The 20256-nt window shown below is 42.7% G+C and overlaps 2 protein-coding genes across 5 annotated transcripts in view; one reads left to right on the forward strand and one right to left on the reverse strand.

The window, feature by feature from the left end:
• The first annotated feature begins 395 nt into the window (after positions 1 to 395).
• Positions 396 to 16528, forward strand: LGALS3 (galectin 3). Of its 2 annotated transcripts, none has more exons than XM_002824767.5 (6): positions 396 to 537; positions 8617 to 8638; positions 9237 to 9560; positions 11456 to 11544; positions 13773 to 13938; positions 16239 to 16528. In XM_002824767.5, the coding sequence occupies exons 2-6, from the start codon at positions 8621 to 8623 to the stop codon at positions 16392 to 16394; spliced, it is 753 nt and encodes a 250-aa protein (XP_002824813.3). In that variant the 5' UTR covers positions 396 to 537; positions 8617 to 8620; the 3' UTR covers positions 16395 to 16528. The 2 variants fall into 2 exon arrangements, with proteins under 2 accessions (XP_002824813.3, XP_063571923.1); XM_063715853.1 differs by having other exon boundaries at positions 495 to 582.
• A 2767-nt stretch (positions 16529 to 19295) lies between these two features.
• DLGAP5 (DLG associated protein 5) overlaps positions 19296 to 20256 on the reverse strand; it is a 44674-nt gene continuing 43713 nt past the window's right edge. For 2 of the 3 annotated variants that reach the window (XM_054530113.2, XM_002824765.5), the window contains one exon: positions 19296 to 19631. In XM_054530113.2, coding sequence (XP_054386088.2) covers positions 19612 to 19631 — 20 coding nt within the window. In that variant the 3' untranslated portion in view covers positions 19296 to 19611. Of the gene's footprint in view, positions 19632 to 19752; positions 19844 to 20256 lie in introns of all 3 variants that reach the window. The other variant, XM_054530112.2, reaches the window with a different exon arrangement.

Genomic DNA, 20256 nt, shown 5'->3' on the forward strand with positions numbered 1-20256 from the left:
TTTCCTGTGTAAAATGTGTTAAAGAGTTGTCTGATTAATTGCTTCATAAGGGAATTGCTTTGAGACTAGACCTATTGATCTCGAATAAGTAGTCAATTTGTAGTCAGTTCCCTAGGGAACAGACATTGAAAAGATTTTTGGTTTTGTATTCTACAAATAAAGCAACCTATTAATTGAATTCCTCTCAGCGAATTCTTCACTCAGGTGATTCTGGAGAGGGCGGGGGACAGACGCGGCCGCAGCCCAGGCCCCGGGAGCGCCATGGAACCTAACGGTGGCGGCGGAGGTCGCGCCCCTCAGTGCCCGCGCTCTCCCCGTCGGGAGCTTCCTGGTCGCCCCTGCGGCGGTGGCTCGGGGTGTCAGGCGGGCGCGGGGCTCGCCCAGCCTGGTCCGGGGAGAGGACTGGCTGGTCAGGGGCGCCGCCCCGCCTCGGGAGAGGCGGGCCGGGCGGGGCTGGGAGTATTTGAGGCTCGGAGCCACCGCCCCGCCGGCGCCCGCACCTCCTCGCCAGCAGCCGTCCGGAGCCAGCCACGAGCGGTGAGCGGCGCGGGGCGCGGGGGACGCGGCTCCGGCCGGGCAGGGGTGAGGGCGCCCGGGCGCTGCTCGGGGCGCGTTCCGGAGAGGGTTCGGCTCCCCGGGACCGGGCCGGGGCGCGCGCGGAGAGCCCCACAGCCTGTGCTCTGCCCTCCGGGTGCGGGGCGGCGGGCAGCCATCTGGGCCCGGGGCAGTCGCCTTTGATTCTCGAGGGCGCTGGCGTTCGGGGAAGGTTGGCAGCACCTTACGAGACCCACACACGTCCCCGGGGCGGCACGGGGCCACCTTCTGCGGAGCCTCGGGGGCTTCGCCACCGTCGCACCTCCGCCGGCTGCGCTCTGCGGCCCCGGAGTAAGCCCCATCCGGTGACGAGCCGCAGTCTGGTCACCCCAGTCTCGCCAGGTCTAGCTGTGAGGGGAGTTGGAGGGGCTCGCTCAGCAAACCAGACGGCCGCTCCAGTTTCTCTAACTGGGGTTGGAGCCCCGTCACCCTTCCCCAGATCACGGCCGCGGGGGAGCGAAGGGACTTCCCGGGACTGCATAGGGCGCCTCCCGGGACCCACAGCTTGGCTGGCCCTGCCCCTTTTGAGCATCAGCTGAGGCTGGACTTGGAGGAGATCTCGCTGTGGAGCGCGAATGAGTTCTTCCACCAGGACCAGCCGCGGCCGGGCTGCAGCCGCTGTCTGATTGCTGATCCCACAGAAAATGGTGCTTGCCCCATGGCCTGAGTGGGCATGACCCGGCTTAGCAAAGACTGCAAACTCTAAGCTTTTCCGAATCAAATGTGCCTCCCTGCCCAGACTGTCTGTGCCCAGGAAGTGTTGGGTGTGGCAGAATGTTGGTCCCACTGTGCAGGGCCCTAGCGGGGGGGCTTTCACAACATGTTTGAGAGTTTATTCTGAATTATCGGGTGCTCAAATAGAAACACTAAAACGATTGCCTTCTGAGCAGTAGGCGTTCAGGTCCAGGGAGTCGGGGACGCATGGTGGAGGCTGGGACTTAGGTTTCAGCCTTACCCTTCAAGTTCGCCCTGCGGGTTCCAGAGACTGCAGAATGTTTGTAAAGTGACTCTGGGAGTTGGGTTGCTACACAATGAGGACACCTGGACCTCAGTGACTCAGGCTGTTTCTAGGATTCTGGGGAAGAAATGGGAGAAGTCTCAGTTAATTCTGAAGAAAATAAGACTGATACAATTAACCACTTGGGCACAGGGCCTGAGAAGAAAAAGCTTTCGTCAGCTTCCAAAGTTCTGATTTGTTTACCTAAGGTTTTTTTTTTTTTTTTTTTTTTTTGAGACGCAGTTTCGCTCTTGTTGCCCAGGCTGGAGTGCAATGGCTCTATCTCGGCTCACCGCAACCTCTGCCTACCGGGTTCAAGCGATTCTCCTGCCTCAACCTCCCGAGTAGCTGGGATTACAGGCATGCGCCACCATGCCTCACTAATTTTGTATTTTTAATGGTGGTGGTGGTGGGGGGGGGTCCCTCCATGTTGGTCAGGCTGGTCTCGAACCCCCGACCTCAGTTGACCCGCCTGCCTCGGCCTCCTAAAGTGCTGGGATTATAGGCGTGAGCCACTGCGCCTGGCCTACCTCAAGTTTATAAACATTTCATACTAGGAAATTGTGTGTTTCCATAAAAAGTAAGGTTGAATAATGATCATTTACTTTTCTACAACAATAGTCTCCCTTTTAGACATTGACTCTCAATCCTTAGGGTAGGGTCTCTCATTCTAAAGATGATCATACCCCATCCTTGATCTTTGGGGGACTTAAGCAACTTCCTAAATTCATAATATTTAGAGGTGATGTTTAAAATCAGCACTTAGTCCAGATTCTGGGGAGAAGTTTGATGATGGTCCTTGAATATTTAGCACTTAGAAGTGCTAGGAGGATGCCTCACTAAGTTACATAAGAAGCAGAAGAGGACGAGTACTGCCTGATGGATTGACCCCGAAAACTAGTTGTGTCCAAGTAGAATAGGTGTCTTCCTCTGTTAAAAGTGGTCTTTAATCTATGATAGTTCGCTGTACTACAAATATGCATAGGTGCTTTATAAAGACTTTTCACTTAGTGAGGTCAAGAGGCTAATGCTGGTCTCATGTATAATTTAGATACCTTTTTACATAGAACCCTCATTAGCCAGACTTCAAACCTTAACTGCAGCCGAGACCTTTGTTCATGTAGTATGCCTTCAGAATCTCGTGTTGACCTTAAATGCCAAGTGGCTTGTAAACTTATGTACTTGATACTTGTGGTAACTGATCTCAAACATAGCTCTTCTTTCCTGTGATCGTTTGGGACACAGGCTCCCACTCAAGGGTAGCTCCTTGTGTCTGGTGCCTGAACTGGATCTTCTCATTAAATTCTGAGTGGGTAACTTAAGAGCCAGTCTAGGCTGTGCTTGCTGTATACTTTCAGTTCGCTGTTGACCAAGTGTCATGTGTTCTCTTTTGACCTGTTCAGCTTTTCCATAGGGGGGAAAATCAGTCACTGAGAAGCAGAAAGTAACTCTACCTTCATTGATGCCAGGGAACTATGATGAGAAAGAAATCCTAGGAAAGGACCAGTTCCCCTTATTCCAACTTAGCATCACTGAATTTGTCTTTGGCAAATGGGCTTTCCTCAAGTCCTGCTCTGTTTCAGCAAGGACAGGAAGTAGACTGCCTCTTGTGTTACTTGAGGAGCAGTGTAGGGCAGTGCCTAGGGGCTCAGGAAGTAGTCTTCTTCCGTGACGGCTTGCACACAGGTCAGGGACCTTTATGAGCACACATTTCAGAAGTGTTCTTGGGAACCCACACAACCGGACTGATTGCTGGGTGGGCCTAGAATAGCATAGTGCAGCGGATAGCTACTCTTTGTTAAAGGGAAAAGCTACCAATTAACAGACGATTAAAATGGTCTGTATTCTAACTCATGTTTAAATTCCTTATTCCGAAGCTACACTGAACTGCTTACTGTAGGTGTTTACAAATGTGGAGACCCAGCTAGTATTTCTCTACTTTTAGTTTATTTTTTGAAGTTTTTTTTTTTTTTTTTTTCCCCTCTGACTCTTCAAAATTCTCTGATCCTGGAAACACCAGGATGGGGTTCACATATCTATAGTGTCTATAGAGTGGGAAGATTTCTGACATTTGATTGTATGTCTCTCTCTCTCTAAATTACTCATCTGAAAAGAAAAACAAAAAAAATTTCAGGCAAGTAAGGATGATATTTATCTGAATGGATGTCTTTTTTGTTTTCCTGAAAGTTTTGAGGTTAATAATCTTGATTTCAAAAGAGCATCAGTTATAATGCTTTTCTTTTCTTTCTTTTTTGTTGAGATGGAGGCTTGCAGCCTCCCAGGCTGGAGTGCCATCTTGGCTCACTGCAACCTCTGCCTCCCGGATTCAAGCAATTCTCCTGCCTCAGCCTCCCGAGTAGCTGGGATTACAGGCGCCCGCCACCACACCCAGCTAATTCTTTGTATTTTTCGTAGAGATGGGGTTTCACTGTGTTGGCCAGGCTGGTCTCAAACTCCTGACCTTGTGATCCTCCTGCCTTGGCCTCCCAAAGTGCTGGGATTACAGGCGTGAGCCACTGTACCCGGCATATAATGCTTTTCAAAAAAGAAATCTCATGGTTGGAAGCTGACATAATCAAAATGGGGCAGACCCAATTTTTGGAAAAGTGCACTTTATTGGTTATGTGGTTATAATTAGCAAGTGACTATACAAAATGGCATTCTTTATTCAATATTCAATATTATTTTGTGCTTGAATCACCCAGTTAGTTTTCTGACCAAAACACAATCCTTTTTAAAAAATTTGTTTAGTTTCAGTGTTATGTAGTTACAGATGAGTAAGTCAGAGAATTAATTTCCCAATGAAATAATTAACTTTCAAAGGACTGTACTTTAACATTTCAAAGTGTGATGTTTTCTATTGGTGTAGAATGAGCCTAAATAAGGAGTAAAAAGACACGAGCCCCACTCCTTGATCTGCCAATGACAGATGACTTTGGGCCACCATGTTCTCTCTCTGAGCCTCAGTTTCTTTATGGTGAGAACACAGTAGTCTCCCCCTTATTTTCAGGGGATGCATTCCAAGACCCCCTGTGGATGCCTCAAACCATGGATAGTACCAAACCCTATATATACTGTTTTTTTGATCTGATAAGCAAGCCTGCTACTAAGTGACTTGTGGGTGGGTAGCATCTACAGTGTGGATAGGCTGGACATAGGAATGATTCATGTCCCAGGCTGGACAGTGAGATGGCAGGACAGTACAAGATTTCACCACAAAGATTGTCATTATAACTAAAATAGATAAGGTATGTGAACATGCTTCATAAGCTGAAAAGCACCACACAAATGCCAGGTTTTGTTCTAGTGGCCCTGTCTAATGTGTTGAGACACAATCTATACTGCCCTCCGAGGTGGTGTTGAAACAGTGGAAATGCAGTGAGATCTGCTTTGTTTCCCAAACTGGATTTGGTTAGATTGGAAAATAAACTAAACATGCTTGAGCGGAGGCTTTGAAAAGAGTAAATATTAAATTGTGGAAATGCTTTGTTTATTTGACTTTCTGGTTGGAATCAGCCTTTAAACATATCTTAATTTGAATAGAGTTATGTTAGGACCCTTTATAAGGCAAATTCAGCTAGTTTTAACAATTGAAACTACCTTTTTGGTTTTTATTGAACCATGTGTGTACATTCATGTAGGGATACACTGCTAACTAGCTAGATTGGCGGTCCTCAACTAGCCATGATTTTGCTCCCAGGGGATATTGGCAATGTCTGAAGACATTTTTTTTCCTTTTTGTGGTAGAGACTAGGGTTTCGCTGTATTGCCCAGGCTGGTCTTGAACTCCTGGGCTCAAGCAATATTCCCACCTCAGCCTCCCAACTGACTGGGATTACAGGTGTGAGCCACCACACCCCGCCTGAAGACACTTGGTTGTCACAAGTTGGAGTGTGGTATGCTGGAGTTCTGGCAGCATATGTATTGAAGCCAGCAATGCTGCTGAACATCCTGCAGTGCACAGGACAGCGCCCCACAGCAAAGCATCTGACCTGAAGTGTCAGTGGTGCTGAGGTTCACAATAAGCTCCTGTGCAATGAGGACATTTAAAAGAAATCAAAATGTTGATAACGTTATTGCTGGGTCTTTGACATATTGCCTTAGGGTGGAAGAAGTATGTGTAATTAAAGGAACTAAGCTTTCTGCCCACCTTGAAGTTCAAGATTGTTTCCTACTGGCATCCAAAATGAGGGAGATTTTCTTTTTCTGAATTAAAAATTTTCATTTATTTTCCTTTTCTGTAGCAACTCTTCTCTCAAGTTCCCCCTGCAGTAGCAACTTATATAGTTTCTTATATGGTAGTGTGGCAGCCTTTTGGGGAAGGAGGCACATGCAGAGGAGCTCACAACTTTTGCTTTAAAAAGCCAAGCACTACGGGATGTAACATAAATGAAAGATGCAGTAACCTCTGGAGTCACTGTGACTTCCCTGTCAAGCTGCTAGCAGTTCCCTAGGTTGGAAAATGGGCATGGTCATAACCTAACGACTTCTGAATAGGTTTCAGAATGACCATGTTCAAAAAGAGATGTGTGGCTGGATGTGGTGGCTCATGCCTGTAATCCCAGCACTTTGGGATGCTGAGGTGGGAGGATCACTTGAACCCAGGAGTTTGAGACCAGCCTGGGCAACATGGTGAGACCCCATGTCTACAAAAAAAAATAACTTAGCTGGGTGTGGTGTTGTGTGCCTGTAGTCCCAGTTACTTGGGAGGCTGGGGTGGGAGGATCACATGAGCCTGGGAGGTGGAGGCTGCATTGAGCCCTGATATCATGTCACTGCACTCCAGCCTGTGCAACAGAACAAGACCCTGTCTAAAAAAAAAAAAAGATGTGCAAAAATATTTTAGTCAAAGGTAATGTCTGACTATGATATAAATAATAGCAGTATAGTACAGGATGAGCATCCCCAATGCAGAAATCTGAAATGCTCCAAAATCCCAAACTTTTTGCATGCCTGCATGATGCTCAGAGGTCATGCTCTAAAGAAATGCTCACTGGAGATTTTGGATTTTGGCTGTTCAGATTAGGGATGCTTAACTGGGCATAAGGACATATTCCAAAATAAAAAAAAAAAAAAAAGGAAATCAGAAACACTTCTGGTCCTATTTCAAATAAGGGATACTCAACCTGTATAAAATATCCAGTGTGTGTAAATGAAGCATATGTTAAGCCCTAGGAGGAGCTCTGCCTGTTTGAGTTTTACCAAAAAAAATGTAACATTTTATGGGTTTTTTTTTTGAGACGAGGTCTCGCTCTGTCACCCAGGCTGGAGTGCAGTGGTGCAATCACAGCTCACTGCAGCCTTGACCTCGTAGGCTCAAATGATCCTCCCACCTCAGCCCCTCGAGTAGCTGGGAACACAGGCATGCGTTCCCCGGCTAATTTTTGTATTTTTCATAGAGACAGGGTTTTGCCATATTGCCCAGGCTATCTTGAACTCCTGGGCTCAAGCGATCTGCCCACCTTGGCCTCCCAGCATGCTGGGATTACAGGCATGAGCCACCACACCCAGCCAATATCTTGCATTTGAATCAAGTAGTGGACATTTATTGGATCCCTTGGGGCCGATGCCATTTCTAAAAGTGATTGAGTAAATATCACAGGTGGGCAAATCAAAGAGAAGGATATTCTGGTTGTTTCAAGGTCCAGGTAATTCAGGCCATGGTACAGGTGATCCTGAGCTTAGGAAGAACTCACCCATGCCTCAGGGGCCCAGCTGCCCTCCTCCCCTCACTGCTGGAGCACCTACAACAGCTGTGAAGCATCTTGTGCTTTTGGAGCCTTGACATGGGAAGGAACAGGAGAAAGCAGGACTGATGTCTCCAGACCACCCCTTAGGCAAACCGTCTTTGGTAGCATCTTACACCCAAATATTTTTTTCCTTCACGTCACGTTGCCTGAATTTTTTCACCTTAGTTTGTTGTACTGCCGAAGATTTTATTTGGAATAACAAGTACCTTTGAAAAAAAAAAGCACATACAAACTTCAGCTGCCCTTTGAGGCTTAGCTCCAACAGCACCTTTCCTTTCCTTCTTAGAAGTAAGCTTTCTGGGTTTGAATTCCTACAGCACACATTCTGACTCATAGCATCTGTGACTTGTTATTTCACATTTCCATGGATGCGTCTCATCTGCCTTGCTGGACTGTGGGCCCTTCGGCTTTTATTTTTTTTAAATTCTTAATCTTTATGGGTACATAGCAGTTATATATATTTATGGGGTACGTTAGATGTTTTGGCACAGGTATACAATGCCTAATAATCACATCATGGAAAATGGGGTATCCGTCTTCTCATTTATTTGTGTTACAAACAATCCAATTATACTTTTAGTTATTTTCAAACGTACAGTGAAATTATTGACTATAGTCACCCTGTTGTGCTGTCAAATACCCGGCCTTATTCATTCATTATAACTATTTTTGTCACCCATTGACTATCCCCACCTCCCTCCCACCCTCCCCCACTACCTTTCCCAGCCTCTGGTAACCATCCTTCTATTCTATATCTCTGTGAGCTCAATTGTTTTGAGTTTTAGATCCTGTGGCCCCTTTGACCATGCAGATCATGGCCTATTCATCTTCACACCTAGATAGAAGCCTGCGCAGTGCCTGGCCAAGAGCAGGCATAAGTGTGTGCAAATAGAGGAATAAATAACAGGGCAGCAACTATGTCTGGAGATCATTATCTTTCCTGTCTCAGTAGTAATCAATCACTGCTTATCTTCAAAAACCCAGAGGAGGGGATGGGGCAGTTAGTGGGGACAGAGGGCAGATGGGTAAGATTCAGAGCACAGGCTAGTGTGATGGAAGTTTAAACTCGTGAGTTAAATAGGGTTTGGCAATCTAGCTGGATAGCATCCCTGCCCCTTGAAGAGACGTTTTTGTGGCCCCACACTACTGACTTAGGCATAATGCCTAGAGATGGACTAGAACTGCACAATGAACTAGTGGTGAGGTTCAGTTTAATGGAAATCGGTGAAGGCTTTCAGGATCAAATGATAATCTTTGTCTTTTTCTTTCTCTCAGGAAAATGGCAGACAATTTTTCGGTAAGTGTTTTATGCCTGTTTCTTATCCTTGATCAGCTTCACATGGTTGAGGGTTGGGGGTTTTGTTTTTACCATGACTTTCCCTTTTCACTCTCCCACTGCGTGGCTTCCCCTGGACTCATTTGTCCAACGAGGGCTTGCAAGCTGGAGCCTTGTTTTTCCAGCAGCAGATTTGGGAAGAAAGCCAGGCAGAGCGAGTGGACTCTGCCGGCAGGAGCTGAGAAATCCTCTGAGTAGCGGGAAGCGCGGTACAGTCTGGGCATTCTGATGTTTGTGATTGTTTTTCTCACGGTGATTAAAAAGTATGTGCTGTAAGTAGAGGAGTGCTAACTCCTGACTTGAGCTAATTATGAAAATGCAGCCCTCCCTGATCTGAGACGTTGCGAGGCAAGAATAAAGTGAAAAAGTATATGTAATCCCAACATCTGATTTTAGTCTTAGAAACTCAAACTGTTAATAAGTGGAAAAAGTTTAATGATATGCATGTAATGCCTTTGCCATATTCCTCTCCTTCTTAGATCACATATTCCTGTTTTCCTGAAAATTCTGCTTTTGAGAATGCTTTCTGTCCTGTAATTGTTTATGTCTTTCTTTCCAGCTCCATGATGCATTATCTGGGTCTGGAAACCCAAACCCTCAAGGATGGCCTGGCGCATGGGGGAACCAGCCTGCTGGGGCAGGGGGCTACCCAGGGGCTTCCTATCCTGGGGCCTATCCCGGGCAGGCACCCCCAGGGGCTTATCCTGGACAGGCACCTCCAGGCGCCTACCCTGGAGCACCTGGAGCTTATCCCGGAGCATCTGCACCTGGAGTCTACCCAGGGCCACCCAGCGGCCCTGGGGCCTACCCACCTCCTGGACAGCCAAGTGCTCCCGGAGCCTACCCTGCCACTGGCCCCTATGGCGCCCCTGCTGGGCCACTGGTGAGATGGCATTCCTTCTTTCATGTACTTGACATGCAGAAGGCTTCAGGGAGACCCTGAGCTTTAAACCTGCTGCTTAGAGCCACTTCTCAAGGGCCAGCCATGGGTGTATGTTGGTAGAGTCAAAAAATTAAGTGTTCATATTGAGCTTATTGTGTGTGGTTAGTATAAACAGAAGGTAATGAATATTTTGAAGGTACTGATAAAACTGCTTATGAATATAAATCAAGATTGTAGTAATGGAGAACATTTTGGTTATTATTAACACTTACTGAGTACATGTCAATAGTATGCATCTACATAGATAATCTCATTTAACCCCATTACCACCCTATAAGATACTGTTAATAACCATGTGTAAAATGGGGCAAGAGAAGTGATATAATTTGTCCAGGGTCATTGAGCAAACATGTAGAGGAACCAGGGTAATCTGGTTTTGAAAAACCTTCTAAAGATAATTTTGTGATCTAAGGGTTGAATTTTCATGCAAATTAAAATGTCTTAGCAAGTGAATTCTAAGTGTAAAACATAACTCCATGGGGGATCCAGATACATCTCAGCCACAGGATCCTTCCTTTCCAGATTTATAATCTAGTTGGATGATAAAACACATAATAAATATGAGGAAAGAGCTAAGTACCAGTGTGAGATTAGACCATTTCAGGACTATGCAGAAGACAGCACAAGGTAGCACTGTCTCTTTTTAGGTCAGTTTAGAGTAGAAAGACTTGGGGGAGTAGGTGGCATTGAGAGGGCCTATACCAGAGATGGTTAGTCAGTTGCAGAGAGAGGGGGACATGAAGGCTGTGGAAAGGAACAGGCAGATGTAAGAGAGATTACAGAGGAAGAACCCCCAGAATCTACTGATTATGTCTTAGGAGTCAGAGAGGACTCTGACTTTTCAAGGCTGAGCAACTAGAGCCATCAGCAAAGCTTTAGCCCAAACTGGGAACTCATGAAGGGGAACTGATGGGGGAGGGGGTAGGGAAGACCATTCTAGTTCACACTTGTTGAATTTGAGGCACTAGCAGCAAATCTAGGTGGGAGGAAGTACAGGATTAGTACACATCAGGACTAGAAAGAAAATATTTGGATAGGCTGGGTGTGGTGGCTCATGCCTGTAATCCCACCACTGTGGGAGGCTGAGGCAGGAGGATCACTTGAGTCCAAGAGATTGAGGCTGCAGTGAGCTATGATCACACCACTGCACTCCATCCTCAACAACTGAGACCCGGATTTTTGAGACTTGTCTCAAAAAATAAAAAGGTTTGGGTGATAGTTAAACCCAGGGGAAGTCTTAAGAAGGGAAAGAAAAGAGGCCATAAATAAATAGAGCTTTGGGGATATTCACAGTACCTTGAATGTAGTTGGTCAATAAACATTTGTGGAATGAACCTCACAGTATTAACAGTGTTCATTCCATAAATATTGAGTATCTGCCACATGCAAAGCACTCTGCTGGAGCCATGTGAGTACAAAGCATATGAGAACCCACAAGCCCAGAATGTGATATGCTGCTTGCCCCCAGGAAGCAGAATAACCACAGTGAAGCATGTACCATGACAGGGCCTTAAGAGTGATACAAAAATGTTAATGTTGATCACAAGATCTAGCTTAAGCCTTTCCAGAAATAGTCAACATGAATGAGTACAAATTGGGATGGCCATAGTAATGAGATTTACTGATGGCTTTCTTTTCAATTATTATTTGTACATCTAGGGAGCCTCATCCCTTTGGCCCCTGGGCAAAGTGGCCTGAGAGTCTGGACAGATGGCATATACTAGAGTTATGTGTTTTTCACACATATTAATAGTGATGGAACTTCAGCAACATCGTTTTTTTTCCCCAAAGAAACATGACTCCTTATTGACACATATGTACTTGTTCATTCCCAGATTGTGCCTTATAACCTGCCTTTGCCTGGGGGAGTGGTGCCTCGCATGCTGATAACAATTCTGGGCACGGTGAAGCCCAATGCAAACAGGTAAGGAGAGCAAAATTAACAAGCCTACCCTATTTGTAGATTGGTTTTTGAATAAAGAATGGCCTATTTTGATTTTCTTTTTCTTGTCCTGTCTTACAGTGCTATTTTGAATTTTAGTAAAATTTAAAAAACTACATATTTAGAATCTTGGCTATACCATCAGATAGGATTATCCCATAAATCCATACATATTCCCATATAACTTTGCTAAGCATCGGGGCACTCATAGTAAATGGTAACACACCTTATTCTATACTTTGATACGTATTATGTCAGCTAATCTTCATGGTTGAAGGCAGGATAAGGAATATTGCTCTCCCCTTTTTATAGACAAAACTGAGGCTCAGGTTCTACAGATGACAGTGGCAGGCCTGGGAACCCGTCTTTTGAGTAGATACTATTTGCTTATGGGTTTGAAGAGATTCTACAAGTTAAAAACTTCATCATAATAAATCAACCTTTGCTATTGGAAGTGGTTTGATTGATGAGGTGGGCTAGGATGGGGTGAGGCTTTATTTAGGAAAATACATGCTAATTATGGCTGTCCTGGGCCGCTTGGCCCTGGTTGTCACCACTGGTTATGCAGTACTTACATACCATACAAGGAAGCTGGCCATGTCCTGAAACCATCTGAGATGCCTGCCCCTGAGGTTAGTGGAACTGTCTCTAGGTCTTATGGACAGTACCTAAATGGCACAAATTCAAGCCATGTACACAGGTTTATGCAAGAATCCATAAACAGTCTCAGTGTCTGTCACCTTGCTCCACATCCTGCAATCAAGAGATGGACTTCACTTCTGATCTGATAATTTCACATTCAAATGCTCATTCCCTCCACCTCAGCCAGCCTCCTCTGCTTCTGCAATGGTAATCACTATCCTAAGGCCAACCCATCTTTCCACACAGCCTAGACAATTTCTGTAAGCACAGAACTTCTCCGTACAATAATGCCCGTCTCATAGCAAATTACAAAATATATACATCCTCTACCTATGTCCTTATCCATATTTCCTCCCAACATCACATAGAACCCAGCACACCTTATCCTGTGCACACAGCACTCATGATTTATTAAATATCTGCTCTCATCCTCCCACAACCTCTAACGCACACTGAATACCCAGTTTGGTATCCTTGTCTTGTTAGAGTCATTTCACTAAGTTTAGTTCTAATAATGCTAGAGATGTAGATTGAGACTGGCAGATCAAAACTAATTCTGGTTGAAATGGTTAATGGTAGTAAACTTAAAAAAAACTTGCTTAGTCCTGCAAATTCTATATGACGAACTGCATCTAGAAAAAAAAAAGTGCTTAAGGTGACAGAGATGACAACATTGTATATTTAGTCAAATACAAATTCTATGCTGTTTTTTCCTTACAAATTTAATCACTGGAAGATCATTTGTGGTTGAATGTGACTGTTACTGGGTGAATCAAAATACAGAGAATCTTTGTTAGTTGGTCTAGAGTGCAGACCTGGCTTTAAAATACGAATACCTAATGATGATTCTGGTGTTACTGCTTTATAGAGCACACTTTGAGAAACTCAGGGATGGGGTTAGTCAAAGAGGACTTGTGTTTGCATTAACATCCAGGGAGAAGGAACAGGGTCAAAAAGCTAAATTAGCAATTTCATTGGTTCCGGCTCACATCATAGAATGTTTATCACATTTACTATCATGACTTTACAACTTAGCAACAAGATACTGAATATTAACTACCTTATCTCATTCTTGCTGTTTTAGAGGAACTAGGGCTTCTGGTTAATTATGAGGAAGCCAGGTATTTGATGGCTGTTAACTATATAGCTGGCTTGCCTTTACCAGGTATTGAAACAAACTGGAAGAGCAGGAAAGAGATAACCATTATCTATAGTAAGGGATAAAGTGTCCTCAGAGTGGCTCTAAATCTCTGTAAGAAAACCTCGAAGGGTTTTCATGAGTCTGTAGGGGCATTACAGATGAATGGAAATATGATCGAAGACAATGAGGCAAAAAAATTCAACATCTATTGTCTTGCTTACCTTTAGATTTTCTGATAGTACGTAGAATTTCGGGCATAGGATACTTTCCAGTTTGAACCCATTCTGATTTATTTGCTTTCCATTCAGAAAAATTTCCTAGGTACTGTATTATGCAATTATTTGCTTTTTAGAAAATTATATGTTCTTTACACGGTGCAAATGTACAGCTTTAATCATTTTAATAACTGGTCTTTGGTTTAAAACAGAATTGCTTTAGATTTCCAAAGAGGGAATGATGTTGCCTTCCACTTTAACCCACGCTTCAATGAGAACAACAGGAGAGTCATTGTTTGCAATACAAAGCTGGATAATAACTGGGGAAGGGAAGAAAGACAGTCGGTTTTCCCATTTGAAAGTGGGAAACCATTCAAAGTAAGTTATTGCTACTATTATATATTGATAATGTATATTTCTCATGAGGAATCACTCTAAAACCACAAAGCACTTGAAGTGAGAGTTTTTATCACCTCTCCTAAGGTGCCTAACCAGTTTATCTTCTCCCTGCCCAGGGGACCAGGCTCAGCAGGCTGAGAACATGGCCAGGAGTGGCACACTCCCCAGTTCCTTTCAGGCACCTCACCATCATCACTGCTGCCACCCCTCTGAGATTAAGCCTTTCTAGAAATGAAAAGAATATAATCTTTAACAAAAAAGGCAAAAAGTCTTTATGGTACAGTTGTACTGCGACTTTGTTGCTTAAAACAACACAGTTGGCATAGAGATGAAAACTAAATGTTTTTTATTCTAAAATTAAAGTTTTATGAAAAGTTTATAAATTTTAAATTAACAAAGTTTCCTTTTACTCCTTCCCCCATCCTCACAAAGTTGCAATTCCATGAGTATCTTCCCAGTATTTTCTGACATACAGCACGCTTTTTATTTGTAAGCACTGCTTCAACAAATTAGGTCCACAGCATTGAGTTAGGGTTGACTATAGAGTGGTGAATAAAACAGCTGGAGTGTAAACTCTTCAACAACAGGGACAAATAAGGACCACAGTCTACATTTGGTGGATATCTTTTCATATCAGAATATTGTTACTTAATAGCACTTTTTTTTTTTTTTTTTGAGACGGAGTCTCGCTCTGTTGCCAGGCTGGAGTACAGTGGCACGATCTTGGCTCACTACAACCTCCGCCTACTGGGTTCAAGCAACGCTCCTGCCTCAGCCTCCCAAGTAGCTGGCATTATAGGCGTGCGCTACCATGCCCAGCTAACTTTTGTATTTTCAGTAGAGACGGGATTTCACCATGTTGGCCAGGATGGTCTCGATCTCTTGACCTTGTGATCCGCCCGCCTCAGCTTCCCAAAGTGCTGGGATTACAGGCATGAGCCACCACGCCTGGCCAATAGTATTTCATTTTTAGATACGTGATAATTTAACCAGTACCCTACTGATGAAAATTTACAGAATAGAAACATTCCAACCTGGAAAGATTTTACTAAAATACTGTAATAACTATCCTTACAAATTTTTGCTTCCTAGAAGCAAATCTTCTAGAAATCTTTGCTTTAAATATACATGTTTACAATTTAGATATTGTCAAATTGCTACTTCCAAAAAGATGTAGGAATGTACATCCACTATTGGAAGAATAGATTTCTCCTACCCTTGCCAAAACTGATTATCATCAATCTTTACAACATTTGCCAAAGGAATCCTATTTTCGTGTTTTTCTTTTAGGTGTTTTAGACCATACCAGAACTTTTGGTTGTTTTGAGACAGGGTCTCACACTGTCACTCAGGCTGGAGTACAGTGGCACGATCACAGCTCATTGCAGCCTTTCAACCTCCCAGGCTCAAACGATCCTCCCACTTGAGCCTCCTTAGTAGCCGAGACCACAGAAGTATGCCATCCACGCCTGGCTAATTTTTGTATTTTTCTTGTAGAGATGGGATTTCACCATGTTGCCTGGGCTGGTCTCAAACTCCTGGGCTCAAGAGATCCGCCTGCCTTTGCCTCCCAAAGTGTTGGGATTACAGGTGTGAGCCACCACACCCAGGCTCTTTTAAGTTTTTATGCAGGCAAATCTTTAGCCTTCACCTTTATGGCTTCACTTATGTATCCTTCTAATAAATTTGTTGCTTTAAAAAAAAACCTGAATAACTTGGAATTTTTTTGTTGTTGTTGTTTTTTTGAGATGGAGTCTCACTCTTTCACCCAGGCTGGAGTGCAGTGGCACTATCTCGGCTAACTTCAAGCTCCGCCTCCTGGGTTCATGCCATTCTCCTGCCTCAGCCTCCCAAGTAGCTGGGACTACAGGCACCCGCCATCACACTCAGCTAATTTTTTGTATTTTCAATAGAGACGGGGTTTCACTGTGTTAGCCAGGATGGTCTCGATCTCCTGACCTTGTGAGCCACCCGCCTCAGCCTCCCAAAGTGCTGGGATTACAGCCGTGAGCCACCCCGCCCGGCATAACTTGGAATTTTTGCTGTAAAGTTACTTTCTCTGGATCTTAATTGGCCCCACAAATGATAAAGATGAAATGTTGGACATCCTGGGCTCAGGCCAGACTGGTTTGAAATTAATGGACATTTTTTTCCCTTTATTTCAGTTGACAAAAAATTGTTTCTATCGTGCACATGAAATATGTACATATTGTGGAATGGCTAAATCCAGCTGACATATGCATTACCTCATGTAACAGTTTATGTATATGCCATTTCAGATACAAGTACTGGTTGAACCTGACCACTTCAAGGTTGCAGTGAATGATGCTCACTTGTTGCAGTACAATCATCGGGTTAAAAAACTCAATGAAATCAGCAAACTGGGAATTTCTGGTGACATAGACCTCACCAGTGCTTCATATACCATGATATAATCTGAAAGGGCAGATTAAAAAAAAAAAGAATCTAAACCTTACATGTGTAAAGGTTTCATGTTCACTGTGAGTGAAAATTTTTATTCATCAATATCCTTCTTGTAAGTCATCTACTTAATAAATATTACAGTGAATTACCTGTCTCAATATGTCATTTAATTGGAGTGGTTTATTCTAGATAATGCACAATGGAAAAAATATGTAGTAATATTAATACTGCATTGGGGCCTCAAGGTTTCCTATACTTGTTAAAATATTTTTCTTAAGGAGAAAGTAAATATTACCACAAAATTATCTCTTCCAGAATTTCATAAAAATCAGATGTTTCAAGGAAATTATTCTCATTTTCTTAAGGAAATATAATATGTTCAGGAAATGAGAACAGCATTAAGAAAAAGTTAACCTATAGATGACCTATGACCCATAGACAATTATTATTAGGATTCTGGTATATTTCTTGACGGCTTTTTAATCCTATTTTCTCCTTCTGTAGTTCACTGCTTTCAAATCAGTAATTTGATACCAATATAGGACCATCTCCCTGGTTTTTATGAAATCTCTTATAGAGAAAAAAGGTATCTTATATAGTTGACTTTCAAAATTTAATTGTTCCCATCGTCAACATTCTTACCCATGCCTTTCTACCCTTATTAGCAGCAAGCCCAAAGATTAATAAAATTCCAAAACTAGGATGTGGCAAAACCACTTCATCTTATAGAAGACCAACATTTTTTTTTTTGAGATAGAATCTGACTCTGTCGCCCAGGCTGGAGTGCAGTGGTATGATCTCAGCTCACCGCAACCTCCGCCTCCCAGGTTCAAGCAATTCTCTGTCTCAGCCTCCTGAGTAGCTGGGATTACAGGCACCTGCCACCATGCCCAGCTAATTTTTGTATTTTTAGTAGAGACAGGGTTTCACCATCTTGGCTAGGCTGGTCTTGAACTCCTGACATCGTGATCCACCCACCTTGGCCTCCCAAGGTGCTGGGATTACAGGCATAAGCCAACACGCCTGGCCCAAAATATTATTTTATACAATACTATCTTTTCAAATCCATTAAATCAGTAATTGTCACAGGTTTGGTCTCCCAGGAAGCAGAGATTAGATCTCAAGAAGCGTGTGAGGGAGTGTACTTGCAATAAATACATGTGGGGATGGGAAAGACGTGATTGGGTTGAGGGAGAGGTTGAGCAGCAATAACTTACCCTACCCTAGGGGGAGTTCTGAAGCTGGGATGATTCTTCAGAGCTGCAAGGGGGGCCAGGCCTTTTTATACCCCCACTTTGATCAGTCACTGATTATAGGACACCTGGGAAAGAGAATGTGACCTGAGATGAAGTGGCTGTCTTCAGCTGAGGCAACATAATCCTCACAAGGGATGTCAACTGAGGGCTGCCTGCCAGCAGCACTTCCTGTAGCTCAAGGAATAAGTCTTCTATCACTAAAGAGGGATGTGGGCAGCATATCATAGCATATTTCAAAAAATTCCTTCCCCTAACATTCTGGTCTTGACTATTCTATTCTTATTAAATAAATGGAAGAATATAGCTTTGGAGAAAAGAGAGAACTTGGTTTATACAAAATTACTTAAATCCTCTGAGCCTTGGTTCCTGTGTCTATAAAATGCACACAGCTCTTATAGAGTTACCGTAACATTAAGTAAAATATTGTTTGCAAAGGGACTGTCAAATTGTACGTCCTCAATAAATAGAAATTCTCATTCTATTTTGGTAGAACTCTTTTTTTCTCTGACAATACACTGCATTAAGAACTCCTGCTCTGTCCAAAGCAGTTTTCTTTCGTCTCTAAAAATTTTCCTAATACCTGTTAATTCTAGACTCCAATAGCCAAGCACATTATCTAGTAAGGGACACTGATGGTTGCCTACCCAATATCCATTCCCTGTTTCCTAAGAGCCATGGTTTTATTCAGGTGTGATCCCAGATTCAACAGGGAATTCTGATTCATTTAAGTCAGTCCCCTGCTGGATCACTGATGTGCAGATGGGGATGTGGCATTAGTTGGTCTAATCAGGCCAAAGGGAAGGACATAACTCTAACTGCCACTAGCAGCCATCTTATGACCCCAAAAAGACCCAGCCACAGAGGAGAAGCCGACATCAAGGATAACAGAATGAACTAGGAATAGAAAGTTGGACCTTGATGTCATCACTGAGCTATTGATTATGTACCTGGAATCACTTTGATAACTTGTGAAATAATAAATTTCCTTATTGTGAAGCCAGTTTGAGTTCATTGCTTGTTTGGGTAATTCAAATAAGCCATGTAGGAAAAAGAAATATACATAAAGTAGGGTTTTCTAATGGCCCAGGGCCATGAACAGCTGAAAGCTTTCAAAACAATTAGTGATACATCTTATTAAAGACCACATTTACTGACATTGTCTTATTATGATCTGCTTTATTTTTGAGAGCAAAATATTGTTGTGTTGCATATTGCTTTGTATAAACTGTAAATCTTGGCTTTCTTTGTACCAATCTTTTAAATGTTCATGTGACTGATATGTTATATGACTGATATGATTTTTTTCAAAAGAAAAAAGCATTTCCTTAATGGCTCTTGGCCATGCCAATGGGAAAATGAAAACAAAAAGTAAGGATTTAATGCGCACCTCTAATGATTGAATTGTTTGAAACCGCAGCATGTCAAACTGACTTCGGAATCCAAAAAGCTCATCTAAAGAAACTCAGAATACTCTGGAATATGTGATACCCAAAGCTGTTCAACGTCAACAAATTTAGGAGTTCAAACTAAGAATAAAGTGTAAAAAGATGCAAATATTTGTCACAGGTTAATATTTCAATTAAACTAAAGAATGTTTATAAGTGCTAATAAGTATACTTAGCCTTAAGCTTATTCCTTTTAAACAAGAGAGGCAAGGCACAGTACATTTTTTATTCTGTGTTGAAAATACAAAATATCCCCACTTCCCTTGAGAAAGAGTATATCTAAAATACTTTGATGAACACAGAATATTAAAACATTATATGCTATAGAAGTGAACACAAATACATTTTCTCCAAAATTTCAATAGTCTAAAGAATATATAAGCATTGATAATATGAAGGAAAATGTTTGGATTTATTTTTAAATTCAAAATTCTCCTGGTTGTAGAGGTGAAAAAGTAATCAGGTTACCACCAAACGAAATGTGTCTGGCATGTTCTTGATGTCTCCTCTCCAGCTGAGTAAATGGATTACTGCAGTTTAGACCTGGCTGGAGAACAAATCCAGAGAAGTCAGTAAAGTATCCATCAAGAGTTTCACCAATTAATTCTTCAACATTGCTATAGTGGATTAATTAATAACATAAATAAACCGGGTGCGGTGGTGCACACCTGTAGTCCCAGCTACTCGGGAGGCTGAGGTGGTAGGATCACTTGAACCCAGGACTTCAAGACCAGCCCGAGCAACATAGCAAGATCCCATCTCAAAAACAAACAAAGAAGAAACACGTAAACATTTTCCCTATATAACAATAAAATTATAAACAATGATTATGCTACTTTCCAGCAGATCTTATTTCAAATGTATATTACAGGTTTTCTATTAGAAAGGTATATTCAGAATATATGTATAAAAATGTGAATATGTTAATGGACTCAAACAGTGTATGCAGAATGAATAAAAGTGAGGCAGTATCTTAAGCCACTTACATAGATTCCATAAATCCTAAACCATATAATAGCACTTAATAGGCCTTTTAATACTGTGTGATCCTGCTGGGATCTTTTTACTCTCTCAAGCCCTGCTTCAAGTTCAAATTATGCTACTGGGGCAACCAATAATTTGGGTCTAAAATAGACATCTAAATACTAATATTTACAGAAGTGAAAAAAATA

This window comes from Pongo abelii, chromosome 15, assembly GCF_028885655.2.
Source record: "Pongo abelii isolate AG06213 chromosome 15, NHGRI_mPonAbe1-v2.0_pri, whole genome shotgun sequence".
NCBI lineage: Eukaryota > Metazoa > Chordata > Mammalia > Primates > Hominidae > Pongo > Pongo abelii.